Raw genomic sequence first — 25,708 nt, 5'->3', positions numbered from 1 at the left:
CTTCGTCGTTTTTGAAGTTGGACCCATTAGTCGGTTATTGAAGAGATAAGCTTGTCGTTTAGTCAATAAGCTGTTTTAGCAGCTGCTTTTACCATGAAATCGTTTGATTACTTGAAGTTTAACGTTAGCTAACTAGGTGTTGTAGGTAAGTTGGGATCAATCTTGTCTCCGTGGACTCGGATGCCTTCAGCTTGTTACACAATAGATTTAGCCGGTCAGCTTTAGTTAGTAGGGCCCAAGGGAAGGAAACAAGTTTGCTCGGTGGTAATGGCCCTATAATGATGTAAGAACGCTACACAGTGTTAATGTCTGAGCCTCCGAGAGCCATACATATCCATTGTACCCGTCAAGCAGTGTTGTGTTATTTGCACACGGTGCTGAGATATGTTTCACCGGGGGGTTTTGCGTTTTGTCTTCATACATTTAAAGAAGTAGAAGTGAAACCTAGACAGTGGTTCAATCACGCCTCGATACCTGTGCTATGATTGCAGAAACTCATTCTGATGTAGTGTTTATTAAATGCAATGACTGACCACTCACGACATCATGACACTTTGTACTGCCTTTTTGTTTTAAATAAAAACACTGAACCAACATGGTGGACTGTGGGACTGTTTATTCTTGAGTACTTAAACTAAACTTACATTTCCTACATAGTGATGTTGAAATACTACATGCATGTGTAGTCAGGCAGCTTAGTGTTATGCTGCTACCAGCATGAACATACTTCTTTGCCATCATGTCTTTTTGGCAGGTACAGCAGAGAAAAACCATCAGTCAAGCTGAGAAGCAAGGATTGATGCCACATCTGCAGTATCCTTATGGCATCAAAACCATGTTCTGTGTTAAGACATTTTAATAAACTGAAAAAACTGCATGCAGGCCATGTTTGACATACATAGAAGAATGTGACAGTAAATCACTTTGTTCACCATGTGCCTTGCAATATCATGACTATACAAAGGATTCATTATTGACCAGCTGGCTCCCTCCTCTGGCTCACATTGAGAACGATCAGTGTTGCAAAGACTGCACAACCACGTTTTCAATGCGGAAGCAAGTCCCACCAGGCTGTCAGACGTGCTCCCTCTACTGCTGCAAGGAGGTTAGTGCATAGATGATGCCTGACTGTCAGGGCTGTAGTGTGGTAGGAATTAGTTTTCGAATAGTTTCAAATCTACAGCACCATCTGCAAAATGTTAGCTTGATATGAGAAGCCATTACTTTACCATTTGCTGACTATTTGAGTATTACAAGTGAAATGTATGATCAATCAAGGGACTGCTTGCAAGTACAGCATATACTGTCGCAATTGATACTTCATGAATAAAATAAAAAAAGACACTAATTTCCCTTTAAGAAACCCCATCAAATGTGTAATTGACTTAAGATGCATACAGTAGTCGTGTAGATTACATGACATAACATGGTTAACATCTCCTGCTGTAAAATGCTGTTAATCATCTCATTTTATAACGGGAACCATTTAGCATATAAAGCATGTTTACTCTTGAAACCTAAAAAATATTTTGCTGGTAATATGTGTGTCATTTTACCAGAGTAAAACTTTAAATGCAGGACTTTACCATGTGAGTATTTTTATACTATTATTACTTTTACAGCATCTGATTTCTTCTTCCACCAATGGACTACAACTAAAAACATGTAAGTTTACTACACAATAGATGTTTCAAGAGAACCCCACTGTTGACTCACCTTTGGATATGTTTACGTTTGCTAACATTTTCCTTTATTTCAGAGATGGAATTGGTCATATTTTAAGAATGTTTTTTAAGAGCCAAACATGCTTTAAATCCAAACTGACTGAAGTTGAAAGTAGCCTGTTAATGGTAAGGCTAAAGAAAAGTCAATGGTTTTGGCTGTTGGACTTTTTCTGTATCGGTGGGTGGGTATAGGTTGTCTGCATTGGTTGCTTTTTTAGAGCAATCATCACAGTGGTGTTGTTAGAAGAAAAGAAAAAAGGTTCTGACAATAGGCATAATTGGGTATATTTGTAATATATATTTAAATAGTATGTTGCGGCATTTATTTTTCTTCCCGTGGCAATAATTCCTGGTTGGGTTGGGTTGAGGATTTGTGTATCCAGGGGGAGCTCTTGTCTGTTGTCAAAGCCTGACAGTGAGTGTGTGTTTTCAGGGGTTGAGGGCGGGAGGAAAGGGGGAGTCTTGTAGCACAATAAAGTAGGCAAACAAGGAGGGCGGGAGAAGGAGACGAGGCAGATGCAAAGCATGGTGGGAGGAGCTGACAATTTATCAATCTGATTTACAATCAAAAATCCTAAACTATATTTTGGTTTAAAACAGTTAACATCCCCTTTTTTCTGTTGGTGACAATGGATCACTTTGACTAAACACCAAGGCAACATGCTGAAGACTGATGCTTTGACTAAAACATCCCAGCTGACCAAGAAATGAAGATCTTGGGCCTCAGTAAAATATATCAATCAAATTCTGGGAACGTGTTGCTGTAAAATGAACTAATCCTAATCTACATTATCCGCTCAATATGCACCATTAAAAATAGACACAAAGCTGCGAGAAGATCGCCTTGTCTTGGTAGTTTTGTGCGTTTATTTTTTTGCGCGTGAAATGCCTCTTATATGAATGAGAGAGAAATGTTTGAGGCTGTATTTCCCCCATAAGTAATGCACCAGGATGTTGTTTTGTATTAAAAATGGGTGACGTAGGGTTGGAGGCATGCTCTCCCTGAGAGCCCATTGGAGCCGAACAGGCCAGCCCATTTCTGTTCGCAAGAGAATGTCCTGTTCTTTGGGTGTTTGTTTTGGCCGATGTCGGCCCCTGCCAGGCGTCTTCATCTTTCTTTTATCCTTTCTTTTATCATCCACACACCCTTTAAGACCTTCCAGATTCTGTCTGCTCTCTTTTTACACAGAGTTCTTTTTAGGCAGCTAATTTGCAGAAGACTGACTTGAAGTGGGAACGTTAAGTCAGCTGGCGTTTTGAGTTTTGCAGGAGATTGTGTTTTGTTATGGTTCTTTCAGCCTCTTGCCGGAATTATCTGGGTGCTAAATTAATTGCTCTTGATCCTACCTGGCGTTGCAATTGGTTTAGTGCTAATCTGGGGTTCTCTAAGTCTCGCCCAGGCAACGCTGCTGCACTGAGCTGTCCACTGCTGTCTTCTCCCGAGGTTTTGGCCTCTGGCAGTGTGTCATCCCCTTTGCCATACAACATCATTCTCCTCATTATTTGTATGGCGACGGCCACCGGCGTCATGAGTTTGGGTTGTTTGTTTGTTCGTCCGTGCCATTCTCGTGATATCTCCGGAGCGCCTTTGGGGAATATCTTAAAATGTAGTGCGACTGATGGATGAACTGATTCAAATGTGGTGGTCAAAGGTCGCTGCGACCTCACAAAACACAAAAAACGGTTTGGGCCATAACTCATAACTCAATTTGTATAAATACCTAGTAAGATACAAATGTGTTTTTAATTAGTCATTTTGGACAGCCATGAATACAAACTGCAGCTCGACTGGTTGATGGAGGCAAACAGCCACGACGCGTTAATGAGTTGCATTGTTCATTCTGGATCGACTTGGCCAGCCTCTTTTCTATAAAGTCCACCCTTGTAGTCACGTGATGCTTCCTCTCCCTCACGGAAGCGTCTCCTTTTGTCTTCTGAACTTCCCACTTGCACTCAAACCGTCTTCCCATTTTCTCAGACTCCCTCCTCAACTCTCATCTTCACCCCTCTCTCGTGCACACTCAGAGAGGGCCACATGCTGCCTGCGGTGGCGCTCCCCTGGGCTTCCTCTCGCCCTGCCTCTTTTCCTCTTTTCTCACTTTTCGGTCTTCAGTTTCTCTGCAGTTTTGTTTTTCCCTGGCACGACGCCATGGCCACAAACCATCTGTCGTGTCTTTTCTCCGGGTTTTCCCCGCTTTCTTCTAACGTCAGTGCCACTATTAGTGCTTTACTAATATTATTTATTTATTTTTAAAAGCACAGTATAAGTTTACCTCGTGTTGCCACTGCTCAAAAAAATAAAAAATAAACCGGAGCGTTTTTTCTTTCTTATCGCAAGACGTCTTTCCGGGAGGCTCTGATTGAAGTGTCTGTGCTATTTAAAGAGGCGTGCAGCAAAGCGGTTGTTGTTTACAGTACAGTGCCCTCAAAATACAGGCTGTCTAGAAACAGGAAGTAGCATCGCCCCGAAGCGCGGCAGCCAACGCGCAGCCATTTCCTCCTCCTCCTCGTGACTGAATAGAGGCTCCAGCAAAACAACCCTCACGCTTATCAGAGAATGACCCCCCCCCCCCCCCCCCCGCCCCCGCCCCCCCCCGCCGAATGGCGCACATACACAGCGGGCTTTTCACCCCTCCACCGTGTCCTCTCTCCCTTTCTCCCATTCTCTTATGCCAACACCCCCCCCCCCCTCTCTCTCTCTCTCTCCCTCCAACTGTCTCTCTTCGCCAGTACAGCATGCCTGAGTAGCTGCCTGGAGATGAAGGAGCTAATTAATTTGATTTAGCCGTCCTCTCTTTGGCAGTGGAAAAACCAGCAACCCCACTCCCCCTCTCCCCGTCCTCAACGCCGTATCAGGCACCCCTCCCAGATGATTTTCCACCTATCCTTTCCAGTCTCCTCTGGCAACGTCCACACTCCGACCGAACCCTCTCTTCCTCTTTTTTTCCTCCTTTTCTATTTCCTGTTACACAACCATATTTTGCCAGCTGTTTATTGCGTATCAAGCTGATTGCATATTGCATTTCCAGCTGTAAACTCCCCTGTGTGGCCTAAACCCATCTAAATCCTTAACAAAAAATTAAAAAAGCATTTATAGTCTCTTGTGCGTGCCCAGGGAGAGTTTGCGTGACTCAGCGGTGTTTCGCCACACACACACGCACACACGCGCGCGCGCGCGCTCAATGCGTCTGAAGCCGGCCTGCTCGACTCTGCGTGATGAAGCGCCACTTGTGTCATTTCATATTCTGATGGAGCCGCCCACTGAGTTGTATTGGAGAGTCACGACTGTCTTACATCACATGTCAACATAACTCTATGAATCCTTCCGCCGCTTTCATCCGACACGCTGTCTAGAAATAGTCTCGACTTGGCTGCGTGCAGATTGTGGACATCTGCTCAGGATAGCCTCTTGTGTTATTTGGGTGTTTTTGTCCTTCAGCGTTGTCTTGCAGGAAAGGGGCGGTGCAGTTTAACTCTACTGAAAATTAAAAAGCTGAGAGTGCATGAACCTTTTTTTTAAGTTTCTCCTCTACTGAAGCTTCAAATTCCTGTGTGCCATTTGAAGAAATAGATATTGCAAGTTTAAATGCCGCTGCAGTTCTGACAATTTTATTTGATATGATATACTGTTCCTTTCACATATGAAAGGATTCTGGTAGAACTTCAATATTTAAACTTTTGTTTCATTTTCGGCGGCCCGATTGAAACCCTCTTCACCAGAGTCAAGTTGAAGCCTGTTCGCCTCAAGATCTCTTATGTTTTATTAAATTGGTTTTCTGCTGCCCTTGATGCGTCAGGAAAAAGTTAGCCAGATGTCTGGCACCTAACAATACACAGCGGAGTCTGTTGTGGTCTGTACTGTTCGACCGCTTCCCTGACATTTGTTTTATTAAAACGCAGATGAGCGTAAGCTCAGGACATGTTCCAGCACGCGCGCCTGTCCCTATTTCAAGGGCGGTTTCATCAAGTTACCTGCTGTAAAACAAAGCTCAGGACTTTGACACCTTTTCATCTATCTGAATGTAAACATTTGTCATGGTTTCTGAACAGATACTTGTGGTTTTCAGTCTCCCTCTGTCCTCCTGTGTGCAGGCTGCAGGCGGTGTCCGTGTGAAGCCTCTTTCTCTTTAACAAACCACGGACATTTGAACTCCTCGAGTGCTGGTTGACTTCACACTTTGAGCTCAGTCCAAGTCAGCTGGAGAGCAGGTTAGTTACACCTTTTTTTTTTTCTTCTTTTTTTTTTTTAGAGCACTCAGGATGTTTACCAACCCTTGAGCATGCCTTCGAAGATTTCAACATACATGTATCAGAAGGAATTCATCCTGAATTTAAGAAACCAATATTGGCACTGTCTGTGTAACTGCTGTCTCTATACTTTTTTTCTTCTTCCGATCGACCAAACTTGAGATCTGATACCCGATATCCACGTCAATCAATGCCTTCCTTATCAAATATACGATGTCTGGAACCACAAAGCACATTTAGAAGATAAATCAGGGTTCCGCCCTGTCCTGGAAAACACTTGACCAATTCTACAGTCATGCAAAACGCGTGGAAAATGAGAGGAAGAGTCAAATGTCCTGGACAATCCCTTCTTCTATTTTCCAATGAATTACTAATCTATCTACCAGAACTCTGCAAAACAGATAACACTGCCATCTGAAAGGACTAAGTTACGTTCAGCATTATATTAACATATAAACAGTAGTTTATAGACGAGAGCTTTGAACAGGCTGCTCTTGTTTGTTGTGGAAACGCTGTGAACAACCCCCCCCCAAGCCACATCACATGATCACACATGCTGGTTACAACTTATGGGGCCGTCAATTTGTCGTCATTTTTGCGTATTCGTGATGATTTCATCTAGATAAGTTATGGCTCTAGCACGTCTTTTAAATCAGACGTTCACAGAGAGGATCATAATGGTGTTTGTCGTGATCTCTCTCTCTCTCATCAATGAAAATGTCCTGAAAAATATTATCTTATATTTTATTTTTTACTAAAATGCATTGTGTTTCTCCTCAAAGTGGCTATAATTAAATGACTGTGTAATGGGAAAAGAAAAGGGTTACAGTGATGAATCCATAGATGACCACAAGCAGACTCTCGATAAAGCGCTTTTAAGGGTTCTCAAAGCGCGATGTGTGTTTTGTGTCGTGGTCACAGCTTGATTTTGCTGCCCCCATGTGGCCAATAAATCAATCGTTGCAGGTTTAAGGCCTTGAATTAATTTAATCTTACCTCCATAAAACATGTGCAAAAGATTTAAAAAAAATAGAAATATATAAGTTGTTTTAGATCTACTTGCGGTCTTCTCTCTTATTGGCCCATTGCTACATCAATGTTGTCACAGTCAGCAGAAATGTGTTTTACTTTACCCCCATCGTGTGTGCATATGTTTCGTCATGCTGGCGGACCATGACAAACCAACAATACCAAGACTCGCTGTTCAAAACATTGCTCCTAGCGCCGTCAGTGAGCTGCACCATTTGCTTAAGTCTGGGTGATTTTTATGATACTTGTGCTAATTTGCTTTACATTTTTAAAAATATTTTATTCTTTAAATACTCAAATATGCTGTTGAAGAAAAAAAAAATACTCATCTCAAGACTAACAGTTAAATATTGAAATTCCTAATGATTTACATTTTCCACCAAGATGGCTTCCTTAGTTCCTCCATCTTTGTGTATTCAGATGTGCGTGTCGCTTGGTAGCACAGCATGAAAAGCTATGATCACGTTTGGCCAAACATCCATGAATGGGGACGGCTGGACTACGGGGGTGCCTCTGAATACAGAGTTTGTGGCTGGCTGCAGCCACAGGACAATGCCAGCACACATGTGTGGACCGAGTGGCCGCACTCCTGGAACACACACACACACTCTCTCTCTATTGTTTTTGCCAACGGGCAATCTGCCTCACACACGCAGCCTCTTTTTCTTTTTTAATTTCACTGTCCTGTCCTCAAGCTACTCACAACTGCTGGCATGTGTCACGTTCACTCACACACACACACACACACACACACACACACACCCACACACCCTGCATGCTTTGAGAGCGTGGATGAGTGCACGGGTGGGGGGGTAAGAAAAAAGGGAAAAAAAGTTTGTCTAACTCCAACAGCCAGAGAGGTCACAGGAACAACACCCAATCCCAGAGCGGTTCCCATGGAGACAAGTGTGGCAGCGTACAATGAGGGTAGGAGAGAGTGATGAAAGAGAGGGAGAGAGGGAAAGGGCAGGGGACGAGTAGGAGGAGGGCGGGTTGTTGGCGTCAGGGTTCAGTTGGTGGGTGCCGGGGAGGAGTCCGGGGGGGGTAACGGCTCCACTCAAAAGGACAGTGGGAAGTATAATGGTGTTGAAGCATAACAGTGTTAGAACATTCTTCCACCCCTCCTCAAATATTTCTGCCCTATTGTTCCAGCTGATAGAATAGCTCCTGATCTAAGGCTGCCGAGTGGCCGCTGGAGGGAGAACAGAGCGATGTGGAATTTCCACTGACCATGACGCCCGAGTGAGGCCGAGAGACACCAGAACGGAGAGAGCTGTTGTTTGCGAGGAATTTTGCATGGATACGGATGAATCAGGAGTGATATCCATCTGCAGAACTTGATGGTGATGCAGTGGCGCCTTTTGTTTTGGTGAGGGGAGGGCGGAGTTTCAATTGTGCTGTAAAACAAAACAGGAGCTGGCCACCAGTAGTTTTGGTTTAGCCACATGTGTCAGACTCGGATACAACCGCTGACCTAAAAGCAGCTAATTGGCATCGTCACTGATAGCACTTGAACCCACTTGAGGTCGAGGACAATCGAAGAGTGTCCCAGGTCTGTTCACCTTTATTCCTTTTCTCTTTCAATGAGGCACTCCACGGATTTTACACATGAAAAACGGTTTACTCGTCATGGGGTGTGCTCCTGAGCCTGTGAAAACAGTTGTATAATGTCTGCAGGGTGCTTTCTAATGTCTAAGGAAATAAGATTGTGTTCTGGCAGCCATTCTGGGAACTCCGCATTAGCACAGTGGCAGAGGGCTCGGGCAAAACATTGACCCTCGGTGCCCGTTCAGCAAATTAAAAACAGGACAAATGCGATTTGCAACGTCATTTTCATACATTTCAAATGGCCCGTTCGCCGCAGTGGATAACTGTTTACTTTGTAGTTGTTTTCAAAGTTGTCCCATCAGCACCGACGGTAGCGTTGTTTTCACAAAGTGCAATTTTGGATCTGAAGGCCCGTCAGGGTTCGTATGAAACGCATGGGAATTTGCTAGGCAGAGAGAATTGAGTGAAAGGTGCTATCCAGTTGCATCTTGGGAAATGTAGGATCCAGCGTTATTGGAGCTTGACCCATACTGGGGACTTAAAGTCAGGCCGTCTTGGCCTCTGTTACTTCTATTTTGACTATTGTTTTTTTAATCCGTCTCTCGTAAGTCCCTGAACTTTATTTAAGTGCAATGTTAAATCGCAGGAGTACCCCTTTAAGGACCCATTTTTCCCTCAACTTCACTTGCTCACAGAGTGCTCCCATCCGCCATTTGACTACAACCAGTGTGTCCTCTCTCTGTCTCCTTGTCTCTCTCGCACACTCTCCTCTCACTCCCTCTCGGTGTGTCTGTCCGTCCGTCCTTGTGCCCAGGTTTTTTGAGTTGGCGTGGTTCCTGTTTGTTTTCAGCCATTTTGGGGACTTGCAGTGCTCGTAACAAACTGCTTAAATGGCGTCCTCTTGCTTGCTCTCCCACTCTGTCTCCCTCTGCCTCTCCCTCCCTCTCCCTATCGCTGGGCTTTGTGTATATAAAGTAGTGTGTGTGTGCATGCGTGAATGTGTGTGTAGAGAAAGGGGGAGAGGGAACAACACTTCCAAATAAAAAGAAGATTGGATTCAGTGGGGGGGAGGGAGAGAGGGGGATTCACTTGCTGGAAGAAAAAAGAGCAAAAACACTAAGAATCGTGTGTCAGAGGTAAAAACTGGAGTGAGAGAGGAGAGAGAGAGAGAGAGAGAGAGAGAGAGAGAGAGAGAGAGAGAGAGAGAGCAAGCAAGTTCGAGTGTGAGAATCGCTCCTGCCCTCTGTCTTCACACACTGCTGCCTGTATGTGTGTGTGTGTGCGTGTGTGCATGTGTTTGTGTGTGTGTGTGTCTGTGTGTGTGTGTGCGCACCGCCTCTCCCTGCGCTCACTCGCTCTCTCACACACACTCAGACGTGCGCATACACAGACCAAGGGGGAGAGAGAGAGAGAGAGAGAGAGAGAGAGGGAGTGTGAGGGGAGAGAACACATCGCAGCAGAGATGCAGCAGGAGGTTTTCCGAGGTACGTTCTCTTGTATGCTTCCCTTCCTGAGAGACAGCCAGAGAGAATAAGAGGAAGAGAGGCTGATTTCTGTTGTTTTCCTGCTTGTTTTTCTGCTTCACTCTGCTGCTGCTGCGGCGGTGGTTGCTCCGCGCTTGAAGAGGAGGAAAAGGTTTTTATTTTACTGTGCGTGTGTTGGGGCGTGAGTGTTGGTGGGTGTGTGTATTTATGCAGTGTGTGTTTGTAGACGCGTATTTGTGTGTGTGTGTGTGCGCGCGCGCCTTGTGCTGTGTCTGTGTGTGTGTGTGTGCCAGTAACAGGCCTTGTCTCCCTCATTCTCCCCTCTGTTGCTGGCGCACCACGCAGTTCTTTTTCAAGAGCGATGACTCGTTTTGAGATTGTGATGAAACTTTTAATTTATCGAAGCCTCATGCGTCTCTGTGATTCACTGCAGAGGGGGGTGGGGGGGGTGGACGTGATGGTGGTGGGGGGGATAACCATCCAGTCAGAACAGATATGAGCTTTGTTGTTGGGGACTAAACATGGTCGGCCAGTCTCCCAATCTTTCTCATCAAGTTACTAACAACATCGGAGGAAGTGTTTTTTGGGGAAAACTTGCATGAATGCGACGGTAAACATCTCTAGTTCCACCCGACTGGTTCAGTTTCTTGTTCCGGTCGCGGGCCGCCCAGTTCGTCATCCATTTTACCACCCTGTTGTTTAGCTGGAGGTTGTCTCTGGAAGAGCAGCAGAGGGCATATTGATGTCACCAATCCCGTTTTTGCTGCCCGAAGCCTTACTTTCTTTTTCTTCTTCCCCAAAACAACACAGCATCTGCTGCCAACTACTCCACATTCCTGGTTTCCATGGATGCCAAGCCAAGCCCCTGTGCTCAATGTATAGAATATATGATCCGCTCTGCCACAGGGATAGGGGTCATAGGTCAGACAATAGGAAGTGTGTCACAACAATGATGTTGTCACAGTGGTGGCGGTGTGTGTTCGGTTCACACATTAGATAAATCATGTCTTCATGTGGGTCTTTTTTCTGTCCCGGGCTTGAAGTGCTAACATTCAAGTCTTGCAGATTGCAAGACCGAGTTGGTTGGCTTTGTTTTATTATTATTATTATTATTATTATTTTTTATTTTTTTAAAATGTCACAACCATAGAGGATGTGGTTGCTTTCGAGAAACCAGTGCAGCGCTTCGTCTTCTCTAACCTGCCATCGTTATACTTGCAGTTTATGGGGACTGACTCAGCCTCGCTAATTCTCTGATTGCTTCTTGGATGTTTGAGACGGAGAACTCCAAAGTGTCTTTCACAACCGCCTTCAACAGGGACTGAGTGTGAAATTGAAAAATTATTTTGGGGAAATTACCTTCTGAAAGCTCACCAGTGTAGTGTTACTGCTCTCCACGGGTACTTCTTTTGGCCTTACTGTTCTCCCAAATGCCTCGCGTGATTCTTTCGCAGCGAGCAGAATTATGGGAATTACGTGCTGGGCTGAGAGCTAACGTAGCGTGGAGAGTATGGTGTTTTAGACTTGGGCAGGTTCGCTGGTGCGTGAAGCAGCATGCGAAAACACTACCATACAACAGTTTACAAGTTGTGAGGGGGAGAGGAGGGGGCAAACACTCAGTCATGCTGAGGGGGATCTGAAAGACAAGGATACCATGAAATGTGAACATAGGCAAGACATGTTTGAAGTCCCCCCCCCCCCCCCCCCCCCCCCCCTCCCACCACCATACTACCATCACTACCACCTCCGCTCAACCACTCCCCAACCCATACCAACTTCCCTTACCTCCTCCCTCACTCTATCCCATCTGGCTGGCTCCACCACGCTCTCTTGGACAGGGGGGTTGTGGAGAGTTCAGTTGCGAACAATGCCCCCCTACCCACCCACACACACCCTCATGCGCACACATACACCCTCCTCTTCACAGACCAACTGCTGCTCCGATAGTTGGGCCCCTCTGGCTGCCCCTCGCTGGGGAAAAAGCCCAACTGACACCTTCCTCTTTCCACATGCTCCTCGCCCCTGGCTCACCGGCTGGAACACCGAGGCCCCCCACATTCTGACTTGCAGTCACTCCCCTTGACCCCTTACACGCACGCACGCATGCACGCACACACACGCACACACACACACACACGTGCGCTGACCGCACATTAGTGCTTTAAGGAGTAACATACGACATTCAGCGCATTATTCTAGCAACAAAACGCTGTGTAAAGATATAGTGGAGTAATGTCTACCTGAGCAGAGAAAGAAGCGTCTCTCCCTCTGTGTGTGTTGTTATCCGAGCTTCTCTTTGCTTTGTTAACATAGCCGGCCGGCCGCACGCACGTGCTGTTCGTCTCAAGTTAATGCATGAGGGCAGCATGTGGGGTTACGGCTGACAATGCCTTCCCGAACGACGAGGTGTAGCACCCTCCGGCTCCCCCTCAGGTAAACGCTGTTTATTTTTGCCCCCGTCGGCACCGTTAGCCGCTAGCCGCGTCGCCATGTTGCGTCCACTCGTATTATGCAACTTTAAGATAGGGTGATTCTTGGTTGATAGTTTATTTTATTTAGCTCATATTTTTGGTCATCATTCCTATAAGAAATAATAAAGTTGCACTAACTGAACTAAATGTGTAGATATGTGAATGCAGTGACAAAGAAATAAGTGTGTAGAAGAAATATGCAAATTATAAAATAACTTGCTGCAGGCACAACAAATTTACCTCTGCGATGTTATTGTGTTTTCAGATCTCAGCAACTACTTTGGTGAGCACAAACTTTGAACATAAGACCAGAATTACATTTTAAAATCTCCTTTAATAGTGAGAGTACAGGACAAAATGTTAGCTGCTTACATTAATGTTGAAATATGAAAGTAAATTATGTGGCACCAAAACAGTATTAAAAATATATTTTGTATTTTTGTATATATTGTAATCCTCAATTATACAAAGGATTGGAAGAAATAGCTTTAAACAGTTTAGTTTATTTGCAAATTCTGTTGCATAATATCACAATTCTTGCGGTTGAAATTTCCTTTGCGATGACAGATGGCACCAAAAAAAAAGCATCATAATCGAATCCTAACCGTTATTTGTCCGTCAGCACAAGTACCAGTTTCAAGGTGGAATAAACAGATTGCTCAACGGCTGGTTCAAGGCCTTTCGCTGGCGTCCCGGCCAAACTCCTCTGCCGTCCTGCCTTGTGTTATGCAAAGCCACCTTAGCGTGATTTTTCTAGTGACTTACTGGCCATTTAGACTCGGTGGATTACAAACTAATGGTTTCCAAGGTCATGAAGTGATCCATGTTTCTCAGATGCTAATGGAAAAGTTTACCAGAGTTAATAATAAAAACGTCTGCTGTTTTGAATGGGCCCGGAAATTCAAGCAAACAGTATGTTCTGATTATTGAGCCAAACGGCACTTATAATTTCCGCAAAGTTAATTGGTTCCCAAAGTTGAACTGTGCTCAGAGAGGGAGACTCATCCGCAGCTTTGTGCTATTTGTAATGGTTTAAACTCGAAATTCCAAGAATACAAAAAGTGTTTACTTCATGTTTGTCATTTGATATCAAATACAAATCGAAACAGTAGGCCTCTGTTCCTTCTGCCTTTAGTTGTTATGCAGAAGCCGCTGCGTTTGGTATAACGTCTTTTACGATTCCGCAAGACTAGTTAGTCATTTTTCCGGCGCCAGCTGAGAACCTGTTCGCGCTATGCGGTTATATAGTGCCGCGAGCGTAAATAGATGAACACTTCATAGGCTGACCAACATTTCTGTTTGTGCGGAACATCCTGTTACAGAGAGGTGTGGGAACAGGGTCGCTGTTTATTTTGATTTCGCTTTAGGGATCCTCGCCACATTCATTGTCCCTTTTTGTTTGTGTGCTTGTTTGTGAGTTGTACAGAAGGATGTATGTGTGTTTACGCGTGTACCCGCTCTTCGGCACGAATAATGGAGCGATAAAAGGGTCTCTTTTCGCATGTGCACACATTTCTGAGAATATGAGTAAATCCAGTACATTGAAAGCGTGTTGAAAGCCCCCCCCCCCGTCACAGTCGGATGGCGCGTCGTGCAGACTCTGCTTGTGCAGCGGCCGCGTGCGTCACAGGGAGATAAAGAAAAAGAACGAGGGGGCGTCATACGCATTTTCCTGAGATGGTGACATGTTTTGCCTTAGCACCGTCTCTCTGTGTGTCCGCCCACTTGTAGCAGACTGGCGCTTGCCATAAGGGATTTCCTGCACAACATCTTTCGCTCAGCAAATGTGAGGCCTGTTTCAACACAGAGCAACGAAATATAGCAAGCCCGGCGCGATCGGATTGGGCATCCTTGTTATTAGACATCTTAAATCGGCATGACCTGGTTTTGTTTGGCCACTACGTCATTAACAGACACACGTGTTTTCCTTTTGTTGACTATACTTAATTCCAACTGTATCCTCAGTGACATGGTGCACTCAGATTCACCTTTTGATTTTGAATGTCATTTACAAGTGTTGAACTACTTTGTGTGTGTGTGTGTGTGTGTGTGTGTAGTTATATGTTTGTCCATGTGCTGCTTGCTTGTGTGTGTGTTTGCCTGGGCTCCTGTCTGTCTGACAGTATCTGACTGTTCCTGTTTCAAACCCTCCCTCCTCTTTCCTTCTCCCTGTTTCTTGCTCTCCCGGTTTCTTTCTCTCTCTCCCTTTTTCTATCACCCTTTCACTCTCCCTCATCCTCACCCTCTCTCTCGCTCTCTCCCTCCTCTTCCCTCTGCAATAACAGTGCTGACCTAGTTTCTGCCTGTTCAGGGCTGCCTGTGGAATTTTACAGCGGCCTGCCTTCCTGGCCGCTTTGCTGCTTGAAAACGCAGGCAGAAAAGCATGACTGAGGATTTTTCTTCTCGTAGCATCATTATGGCCGTATACTGTCTCCGTTCTATCCCCCCAATATGCAGACCTAAATAAATCGACCTATTTCAAATAAGTAATAACGGCAAATTGTCTATCATGCGAGAATCTGCTGCTATCTCGTGTATGGGGAATTTGTAGCAGGACTGCATCCACCACCATGGCAGTCAAATTAAAATGGAAATGAGAATAGCCCGTCGCTCATCTTCTCCAGCTTAGCTGAGATTGTACCGGATGCAGAGGACTGAAATACACCCCTTCTCTGTGCACATGCATGCAATCTCCCTCCCTTCTCCTCTTCCCCTCTTTCCTTCCCTCCCGCCTTTGCCTTCACAAATAAATGGTTAGAGTCATGCCCGGCAAATACTAGCCACTGCCAGGAATGGCTAACAAGGCTCTTGCTCAAACGGCAAGAGAATGGGACTATTTTTACGTGCGCACTTTGGGCCATGGATCTAAGTCAACACTCTGAGGGGAATCTTGATTAAATCTGAACTCCTTCCAATTAGGCATAGGGAATGTTGTGTCACAGCCGAGAGAGATGGATCTCTGGAATGCCTTTCTAAAGGCTTGGTTGTGGCACGCTGAAATCTAAACCAGCACTGCCGCAGATTCATTCCTTCCCCCTACCCTCTCCCTCCTTTCACTCACCATTCCTGGCGGAGCTCATAGAGTTCAGCATTGCTGGGGCATTTAGTTTTCTTTTCCGTTTCTTAAAAGTGTTCCACAAGCGTCATGACTGTTACTGCGAAAGCTTTGGGTGTACGTAAATGTTAATTCTTTGCTTTATGTCGATGTACATTTTTTTGTTGCTCATTTTTTTGTTACTCAGGATGTTTGGAATGCTAACGCTGTACTTTCTGATTTCTCTTTCAGATTTCGGGTGCTGGTCATGGTGTCCGGTGAGAAGGTGTGGGACCCCCTCCACGCGGGCCTTATTCAGTCACGTCTGAGTGAGCAACACCTGGCTGCTGGGCTAACTCCCCTCTGCAATATCAGACATAGTGCAACTAAGAACTCTACGTGCCAACAGAGTCAGCGGTTGTCACCTCTGTCTTCTCCGCCACTGTCATTGGTGGCTGTAGACAACCTTCAACCAGTTCGGGCCTCCTCACCATTACACCTGCCTGTCAATTTTGGCTGCTCAAACCAGATCAAAGGGCTAAACAAACCAGTCCACTGTCTTGGAGTGGTCTCTCCGTCTGAGGAAGAGGAGGAGGGAGGGGAAGTTGAGCAGTTGGAGATGAAGGGTAAAAGGCATGGAGGCCGTGCAGAGGCCATGATGGAGGACAGGCTGGAGGACATGGCTGATGGACCCAAAAATGCAAAAATCACCTTAAGCTTCCCACTTAGTGCCGCTCCCCTCCCAGCCTCCCTGACATCTCCAAACCACTGTCGTAGCTCTTCGTCATCCTCCCCTTCCCCTCACCGACGGCGGCCATCGTCCAAGAGCTCAGACGAGGGGTCGCTGTGGAAACTGGATGCTACTATGGACGTTAAACACAGACCATTTAAGCCCCCGAGGCACGACAGCTCTCCATCCTCTTCACCTTCCTCCTCCTCATCTCCCATGACTGTTCACACACTTAGTAGGAAAGATCTAAAATCCCCACCTCCTCTGAAGTGCTCCAAACTCAATCCAGAGACTCAGTTCCACAGGTCGCCCCCAAGATCCTTCAGTGGGTCTTCAGTTGGCTGTTGTGGTGGCGACGGATGGGACGAGAGGCACAGGGTGGGCAACGGGACATCCTCACCATCTCAAACCGCCCAGATCCTCTTCAGTCTGGGCACATCAGCCTATCAGAGAGGTGGGGATGCAGAGAGGAGAGAGAAAATGACAGGAAGACCAGCTGGGAAAGTGGGAAGCCCTCATGGCCCAAGTCTTCACCCACCCACCCTTCACCTTCCTCCCCCCTTACCACCACCTCCTCCTCCCCCATCTGAGGGTCTTACCGCACCCCCTCACTCGTCCTCCTATTCTCCTACCGACAGCCTGAAGCCCGAGCTGATTTGCGGGGTGTGCCATCGGCTTTTCAGCTCGGCCTCCTCCCTGACAGTCCACATGCGGCTGCATCGTGGCAGCCGTGCCCTCAGTTGCTGCTATTGTGGCAAAGTCTTCATCCACAGCAAGAGACTGCAGTCCCATGAGGCCTCCTGCAGGGTGCCAGGCCTACCCTCCAACAGCCTGGGCCCTCCTTCTCTCACTGTGCAGCCAAAGGAGGAGCCACTGGAGGAGGGTGAGGTGAGAGTGGAGGGGGGAGTGATTGTGGGACAATCAGACATGAGTAAGGCGCGGCCGGGAAAGAAAGCACGAAGCCTCCTGGCACGTATCCAAGGTGATGATGCAGCAGCCGCAGAGTTACTAGCGGGTGATGAGCACCATTTTGTGAAGGTGGTAGATGGCAATATCATTTACTTTTGCTCTGTGTGTGAACGTTCCTACATGACCCTATCCAGCCTGAAGCGTCACTCTAATGTACACTCATGGCGCCGCAAATATCCATGCCATTTCTGCGACAAGGTCTTTGCCCTGGCTGAGTACCGCACAAAGCATGAGGTGTGGCACACTGGTGAGCGGCGCTACCAGTGCATCTTCTGCTGGGATGCCTTTGCCACCTACTACAATCTCAAAACACACCAGAAGACCATTCATGGGATTAATCCCAGCCTCATCTCCAGTGAAAAGACAGCTAATGGGGGTTATAAACAGAAAGCTAATGCCCTAAAACTCTACCGCCTCCTCCCCATGCGCTCCCAGAAGAGACCCTACAAGACTTACAGTGACAGTTTGCATAATGGCATGCTACTCCCACCAACTGAGACACCTTCCCTCTCCCTGCCTGGACTGGGCTGTACTCTGGGCCCTGGGGACCTACAAAGCCTCATCAGTGGGGCCCACCCTCAGAGTGTAAAGCCTGATCCAGATGACTTCCCTGATGGCTTCCCTGTTTCTGCTGAGCATGGGGACCTCTCCACACTAATACCCCTCCCCCAAGCGGACATGCCCCAAGTTAGAAAACATGAGAGTGAGGCCCCAGAGTTAGAGCAGGGTAGAGGCAGTGGCAGCTTCAAAATGTCTAGTAGCAGCAAAACCAAAAATCCTAAAACTGGTAGAAGCACAGACACAAGCATGCCTTCTGTAATAACTTATGGCCATACGAAACCCTCCGTCATAGTTCATGGAACAGCAGTGTCTTCCTCTGTTATTGTGCATAGCAACCAGGTCACCTCTGGAAGTGAAAAAAGCCCAATGAGCAGTCCATCCCCCGATACCAGCAACAGTCAGACTTCACACAAGGGCATTCCCAGGCCAATCAAAAAGCAGAGGGATAGCGCAGATAACCATAGAAAGAGGTCAAGAGACCGTTCAGATAACACAGAGCAGGGCTCAGGAGGTAGACATGGTGAAGAGACAGGCAGATTATTTCACAAATCACGTAAATCCCACAGCAAGAGTGACATCTCTAACTCAAAGCATCTATCAGCATCTGTAAGGTCACAGGTCAAAGAGGCAGGGCCCCTGTGCCAGATTACTGTACGTATTGGTGAGGAAGCCATAGTGAAGCGCAGCATCTCTGAGACAGATCTTAGGAGAGACAAGAGCCTTTCTCCGCCAAAAACAAAACGGAGTGAAACATCATCGATGCGGGAAGCAAAGGAAACACGCCACTCGCATCACCATCACCATAAACACCGCCTCCACCGCAGAGTCAGCCTGGAAGAAGACGGTGATAAAGAAGGAGGAGATTGTGAGGAGGAGGTCAGGAAAAAGAGCTCTAAATCCCCTGATGAAGTGAGGGAGTACTATTTCCGTCGGGAGGTGCGGGACCAGGAGAGTGATAATGACACAGAGGATAATTTATGGCGGCCTTACTACTCCTACAAGCCTAAGAGGAAGGCCCAAGCACATCTACAGAGGGTCAAGAGCTGGCAGAGGAAACTGAAATTCAAGCGCTCCATCCGGTTGAAGAGGACTGAGAGGCTCAAGAACCATGTGAATAAAGAAACGGCGACGTCACAAGATGAGGAACAGAACGTGAAGATTGGGGAGGCCGAAAAACTGTCAAAAGCTAACAGAGACGAGGGAGACAGGAAAAAGAAAGATTATTTCTCTGCCCCTTTAAAGGAGAAAAACAAAGACCCAGAAGAACAAGTTAAGGAGGCCTGTCAGGAGGTTCCCACTCCTCCTGAGCACTCTCCAACGTCTCCTCTGTCTACCTCAGTGGCCCCTACGGGAATAAAGAGGCGGCCTTGGACGAATGGGAATGCGGCAGAGTGCGGTACATGTGGCTGCTGGTTCTCAAGCCCGAGGAAGCGAGACAAACACGAGCTGAGCCATCTGCTGGAGTTCGTATGCCTCTTCTGCCGAGCCACTTTCCCCTCAAGGGACAAGTTGGAAGACCACCAGAGAGCCCAGCATCCCAAGCCTGTTGAGGCACCTTCTGTACCCCAAAATGTGTCACTTGGGGAACAAGTTGAAGGAGTCGGGGTCAAATCTGTGCCAGAGATTGCAAAATATGATGAAGAAAAAGGGGGGCAAGTCGCCTTAATAGGGTGTAATTCCAGTCCAAATCGCCTAAGCAGAAGAGCATTATCACGACACACCTGTCCACAGTGTCATAAGGTATGCAAAACATCTTCAGCACTCACTCGCCATATCCGACGCCACGAGTTAAGCAGTTCCCCAGAGAGAGAAAAGGAGGATAAAGACCCAGAGCCAAAAACAGCAGAGATGGTTGTTAACGCTGTTAGCAGAGACCTAGAGACTAAAAAAGGCCAGGCTCCCAGCGCTGTTTCAGTTATCAGCTATTCAACACCAGACCCCCCCAGCAGCGGTGACTGTTTGGCATCACAGCAGCATGACGACCATCTCGGTGAACTGACAGATGAACATCGGGTGTCAGAATCAAGTGGCAAACCTGAACTGACAGAGCTCTCACATCCGAGAGAGAGAGAGCCCAGCCCACGAATTGCAGACCCACCATTAGAAACTCCAGTTAAACTTACACCCACTAAACACAAATTCACGCCTGCCCCACCCTCTGCTCTCCAGAGTGTTCTCGTCATGAATGGACCTGAATGTCTGGACTACCGCACCCCTAGCAAAAAGAGCCTAGACAGCCAGATACACAGAATACCCAGCCCTATGCACATCGTGGCATCCACCAACACCTCTCCAAATGTGCCCATGACGTCACAGACCAGAATAACCACTGCTGCTCCTCCTGTTTCCATGACAACAGCTCTCGGCTCCGAGGGGGGATTCATGAAACGGGATGGGGTCATTATGGACAGAGAGAGGCAGAGTGGGAGTGGTATGTTTCTACATGTAGGTTATGAGGAACCACCCCAGATCCGAGATCTCAGAGTTCAATCCCTGTCCAGGAGTCCCTCTCCCAATGAAGCACAAGACCTGACCATGTCCTCTATTCTAGCTCGAGAGAGGGAGATAGAGAGGCACAGAGAGAAAGAGAGGGAGCTGGAGAGACAGAGAGAACGGGAGAGGGACAAAGAGAGAGGAAAAGAGATAGAGAGGGCCCATCAAATGAGTAGAGTTGCGCACTCCCCACAGGACCAGATTTCTCTGTTGGTCCCTAAAGAGGAGCCCCTGAGCCCTGTGCCGTCCCCCCAGCATATCCCCACTCAAACCACTATGAATGGATCCTCCTCACATAGGCACACTCCCAAATCTCCCTGCCGGTCCCCCTCAACTATTGGCCTCCGAGCTCAAGGCAACCGCCAGGTTCACTCCAGTTCACAAGGACTCGACAGACTCCCTCTGCCCACTGGAGCAGCTGGTGCCGGTGACCGCCCCTCTGCCCACGCTCTGCTTCTCCCCCGAGCCCCCCAACCACCTGAGCCGGAGCACCATACTGTTTCTTCCAGAGATTCGCAGCAGAGGAACACCACCCCAGTTGGCTACCATGCCCAGAATTATCCCCTACCCCTTATTGTGCCGGACAGCTACCACTCTAGTAAGAATCAAGAGGAAAGCCTGCTCATGTCCACCTATCCTGCTGGAGCTCTTCCCTTTGGCCCACTGGGGAAAATGATGGTCCCCAATGGCGGGGACCTGGCTAAGCTGCCATTTTATCCGGACCCTTACCAGCTGCTCTATGGGCCCCAGCTGCTGGCCTACCCATATAACCTGGCGGCTCTTCCCGTGGCTCTGAATATGATGGCACCTGGGGGGGACAAGGTGGAGTCTCTGCCTTTCCTCCCTGCCATCTTCAACTACACAGCTGGGCCGTACATGGGCACAGCCCCTCACCCCCTTGTGGCGAATCCCAGCTTCTACAGCAGCAGCAGCGGTGGCAGCAAGAAGCAACGAGACAGCAGCAGCAGCAAACCGTAGGACACAGAAGAACGATACGGAATATATTTCAATGGGGAGGGCCTGGCCTGTTTAGGATGGGAAAGGGAGGGGTGCGTGCTCACTGGGTCACTGAGTACACTCGCACAGTACCCCTGCCTCTTTTTTCAGTAGAGATCAGAGCTAGGCATAATTTCAGGAGTAAACCGACGTGAGGAGAAGGAGCAAAGAAACGGGAGAGGGGCCGATAATATAGTGTTGATCATTACTTCCCTCTCTTTACTCTTGCTCCCCTTTCTCCGTTCCGTGTCTCTCCTGTCTTGCTGTAGTGTGTCGTAGTTCTAGAGCTTGATTAATCTTCCTCTCTGACTCATTATATTATCTATAAGAAATAAGAACTGCTAACAGGGTGTCTGTTTTGTGAAAAATTAGTACAGTCCGCTTCCCTTTATAGTCGCCGCAAAGCGAGGATAAACGCTCCTCAGGGACGGCTCGCAAGGATACGGTATGAGACAGAAGAGCTCTCCCTCAAAACACAGTTGAAGGTGGAGCATTAAGCAACTCGAACCGTGCGTCATATTTGTATGAGCGAATGAGATTGCAGGTCTATCCTTTTGTTAAACTGTCCGCGAAAGTTATATATGAGCATGTACATGCACATGATTTGTGCATGCAGACGTGGGCTTAAGCAGGTATTACTGCGTGCGCGTATGTGTGCGTGTGCGTGTGCGTGTGTGTGTGTGTGTGTGTGTTTGAAAGTGATGGCCAGTTCATTCCGTGTGAGACTTGCACAGCATTCCTCCTCTAGTTGGAATAGCTACTGTCGGTCAACATGTAGAAGTGCATTTAGAAGTGATTCCTCATATCCAAATCATTAAAGAAGTCAATGCTCTGGCTGGGCGCGACTGACAGATCATCTGAGCTTCTAATGTCTCAACTAACCTGACGACTTTGTGGCCATATGGCACTGTAGGATCTGTATAGCATTCACCATAGTTTATACCTTATGTGCACACAATAGAAAGTTAGTGGTCACTTAAAGGGGACACTTGTAGCTGCTTGGGATATGTAGCTGGCCACTGGGTAAGAGTTAGAGGCTGGTAGACCATTGCACTTCCGTTTTTCATCTCATTTCCTTCACATTGAAAAAGGAAAAGAATAAAAACTTGTTAGCCTTCGTCTTGCGTAGCTTTTTCCTCTTTGATTGGAAGAGGGAAAAGGCTCCATTTCCTAAGCCAGGAAGAATAAAGTGACAGCAAGGAAGGAAATAGAAAAATGGATTCAGGGTATTGAGTTATTTCTGTATAGGAAAGGAAATATATGGGCACAAAACTGTTGGACTCTTGAGTCGGAAGGACCCACAAAAAGGACTTTGGGAACAAAAGAAAATGTCCTTCTCCCCAACTGAGGGGGCATTTGAAATAGCCCAAATAATTTCCCCTGCTGCCCTGTGTCATTTACCAAGAGGTAGGAAAAGGCTGAGCTTAGCAGCCAAAGTGGGGGCCGAAACTCCCCGGGTGCACTCCTGGGGCCTTTTTGTTCAGTGTAATGTTATCTCTATGTGTTTGTTTTGTTAAACTATGTTGTTGTTTAGCCCTCTTACCAGATGGAAATGGCTTCAGTGAAAAGGGGGGAGTAAACTTTAAAAATATGAATGTAAATTTAGTCATGAGGTTAATGAAGTACAACTGCATTAATGGTAGAGTTGGTTTCAGTTCCTTTTTTTGTTTCTGTTTTGACACAAATAACCTGTTAAAGAACCGTATAACGTCTGGTATGCATATATACAGTAGTCCTAGGAACATGTCGGTAATCTTGGGTTCTGTATTCACAAAGCATGAGCAACACTTGCTTCCTAACCGTTTATATCCTCAGCAAATCTGGCAATGTGCGCACAGCTTTTGTTTCTGTTTGATATTTTCTGGCTCTCTTCATCTTCCATATCTCTAATATTTTTGTTTGTGTTGTGTTATTCATCATAGACCACCGTTTGGAACAATTCCACAAAACTAGCTTCCACATTTCACGGTCACTATTTCGGAGCTGTTTAAGTCTCCCTCTTCCCTCGAGCATACACTGCACCTCCTCTGAATGAAGTACATACGTTTCAGTGTGTGTGCGTGTGCGTGTGTGTGTGTGCGCGTGCGTGTGTGCGTATCTCTGTGTGACGGTAACAGGGCGGCTTTTGGTTTAGGCACGTGTGTAAAAACCCATTGTGACCAATGCAGGGGCGCACAAGCATCCCCTTGGGTGTGGTTTCAAGCCTTTTTGCGTGTGGACGTACGTGTTTCGTGTACGAATGAGAGTGACTGCGCGAATATGAAAACCAAAATAAATCTGTCTGAGCAGCATATCCCTTGGCAGTATATGGGCCACCTGTTATTTTTTGTTCTTTGACACTTTTCTGTGGGTTAGTTTCAGTGTAAAAAAAGCCTTGCTGTCTCCAACACACTATGTCAAGCCATTCCTGTAGATGGACATGTTTGTGTTTTTGGACCATTTCTTATGCCATAGTTTGCCATCATGGTTATCATACAGACCAAAAGCATGCAAATCAACATATTGTAGTGACTGGACTGGAATCTGGTGGTAATATACAACTATTTACTGTATGTTTTAGTTTAAATGAATGTGCCTCTGCTTTGATATTTAAATAATTATCTATAGTAAGATGTGGACCTGCCAGATTTCAACTGTTAAGGGGCCTTGTTATGGCATAAGAAATTGTAATGGTAAATGAACGTTTTCTTGAGAAATGGCAGTATGATTTGGAGATAGATATCACGGCTTTGTTTGCTATGAAGCTGTTCATAGATGTAGGGACGTGGCTAAACTGATTTGGTATCGTGTACATGTCTAGGGTAATACTGTGCCATATAGAGCCCACAAAATATGTTAATGTTATTTTTAAAAGATGTTTTAATGTTGCCTGATGACTTTGTCTCTAGATTTGATACAAAGGCTTGTAGCCACAGCTCTGTAGTCTCCTTTTTTTCCACATGCTTCCTGTTCTCTCTCTCTCTCTCTCTCTCTCTCTCTCCCCCGCCCCTCTCTATCTCTCTCTCTCTCTCTCTCTCTCTCTCTCTCTCTCTCTCTCTCTCTCTCTCTCTCTCCCCCCTTGTTTCTGTCTCCCTCTCTTTCTCTTTGCTGCAATCAAACAAAATAAAGTATTAACCTGATGACCCAATGAAATCAACTCTAGTCTGGACTCACAATTTTTTTTAAAATGTTTCTATTAATCTTGATTAATTAAAGTTGATCTAGAGATTCTTAATATGTGCTTAAAGTTGACGGACGCCTGTTTTCACACTGTTTGATCCTCGAGGGAAATATCCATTTACCAGTTAGTGAAAGCAGAACAGATCGTGGTCATCCTTTGCACTTCAAGCACATGGGCCAATGATTAATACTTCTATCACTCTGTATTTAGTGTTAATTCAATATCTTCTCTGTTTCCACTGGTGAATAGTTGTTAGTATCTTTGGTAATTCAGTTCCTGACGTTTTCTTTTAACCACAGAACACATTCATGTGTAGTTTTTTTTCACAAAACACACTCCGTCCTTAAAGTTTGCTGCTGACACGTAAACCAGAGGCTGATTACAGCTTCCTCTCTGCAGTCAGGGGGTTCATTTCTTACCGTCCTTGAATGAGCACTTTACCCCACTAGTGACACTCAGTGGATTGAACAGAAACTGTCGGCTTGGTGACTCACTCTTCTTTGCGCTCTCAAAATATGATGTCAGAGATGAATTGAAAACTAAATGTGAATGAAATAATTTCTGAAATTGAATAGATTCATCAAAAATATTCATCATGAAATGTGAAGTGTGTGTGTGTGTGGGGGGGGGGGTTGCATTCATGGCCTTGGGGACGGTTGGGAATTAAAGGTACGGTGCAAAAATTTAAATAATAAATGCAGTTTCTTGCAAAGAGATGGATCTTTTTCCACAGCTTATACCATTAACAATTTTTTTTAATGCCCCAGTATGCCTCGAGATTGGGCTATTAAAGGCAATACAAAACGTACCCAGCTAAATGAAATGCAGCCATTGTTAATGTTATTTTTCTTTTTACACCTGGGCTTTTCCTACTAAGAGATCAAGTATGGTGTGAAAAAAGCTTGTCTGCACTCTCCATGACGATCAATAGATGTTTGTCAGACTTTGAGTGCACACACAAGAGATGTGTTGACGTGATTTGACATTTCTGATTAACTTCAGACATCTGAATAACAGATTGTTTACTGATTGGTCCTTTCTGTCTGTGTGCGTTTGGGTTTCACACTTTTCCCAGTATTCCCCAGTTTACAGTCTTCCTGGAAGGAGACTGTTTCACAGGGAATCCGGCCGGCAGAAGAAAAACTTGACGCAGATCCCCTCTCGTCTCTTTCTCCTCTTCACTCTGCAACACACACTGAGTCATAAAGCAGCCGTGGTGAATCAAGGTTCCTGTGTAATGGGTAAACACACATCAGAAATC

At 46.3% G+C, this 25,708-nt stretch overlaps 1 protein-coding gene across 3 annotated transcripts; it reads left to right on the top strand.

The window, feature by feature from the left end:
• The first annotated feature begins 5,747 nt into the window (after positions 1 to 5,747).
• On the top strand, positions 5,748 to 24,423 carry zbtb4 (zinc finger and BTB domain containing 4). Of its 3 annotated transcripts, none has more exons than XM_034556653.1 (2): positions 5,748 to 5,933; positions 15,791 to 24,423. In XM_034556653.1, the coding sequence occupies exon 2, from the start codon at positions 15,807 to 15,809 to the stop codon at positions 21,267 to 21,269; it is 5,463 nt and encodes a 1,820-aa protein (XP_034412544.1). In that variant the 5' UTR covers positions 5,748 to 5,933; positions 15,791 to 15,806; the 3' UTR covers positions 21,270 to 24,423. The 3 variants fall into 3 exon arrangements, with proteins under 3 accessions (XP_034412544.1, XP_034412543.1, XP_034412542.1); XM_034556652.1 differs by lacking the exon at positions 5,748 to 5,933 and adding an exon at positions 8,441 to 8,553; XM_034556651.1 differs by lacking the exon at positions 5,748 to 5,933 and adding an exon at positions 9,900 to 10,033.
• Positions 24,424 to 25,708: the final 1,285 nt, after the last annotated feature.

Source organism: Cyclopterus lumpus, chromosome 18 (assembly GCF_009769545.1).
Source record: "Cyclopterus lumpus isolate fCycLum1 chromosome 18, fCycLum1.pri, whole genome shotgun sequence".
In the NCBI taxonomy this organism is placed as follows: Eukaryota; Metazoa; Chordata; class Actinopteri; order Perciformes; family Cyclopteridae; genus Cyclopterus; species Cyclopterus lumpus.
The sequence above is the reverse complement of the archived record's forward strand: the minus strand, read 5'-3'. Positions and strand labels throughout refer to the sequence as shown.

What these genes read in the sequence shown, in the direction of transcription:
- zbtb4 (XM_034556653.1), top strand. Translation starts at nt 15,807, where the DNA reads ATGGTGTCCGGTGAGAAGGTGTGGGACCCCCTCCACGCGGGCCTTATT.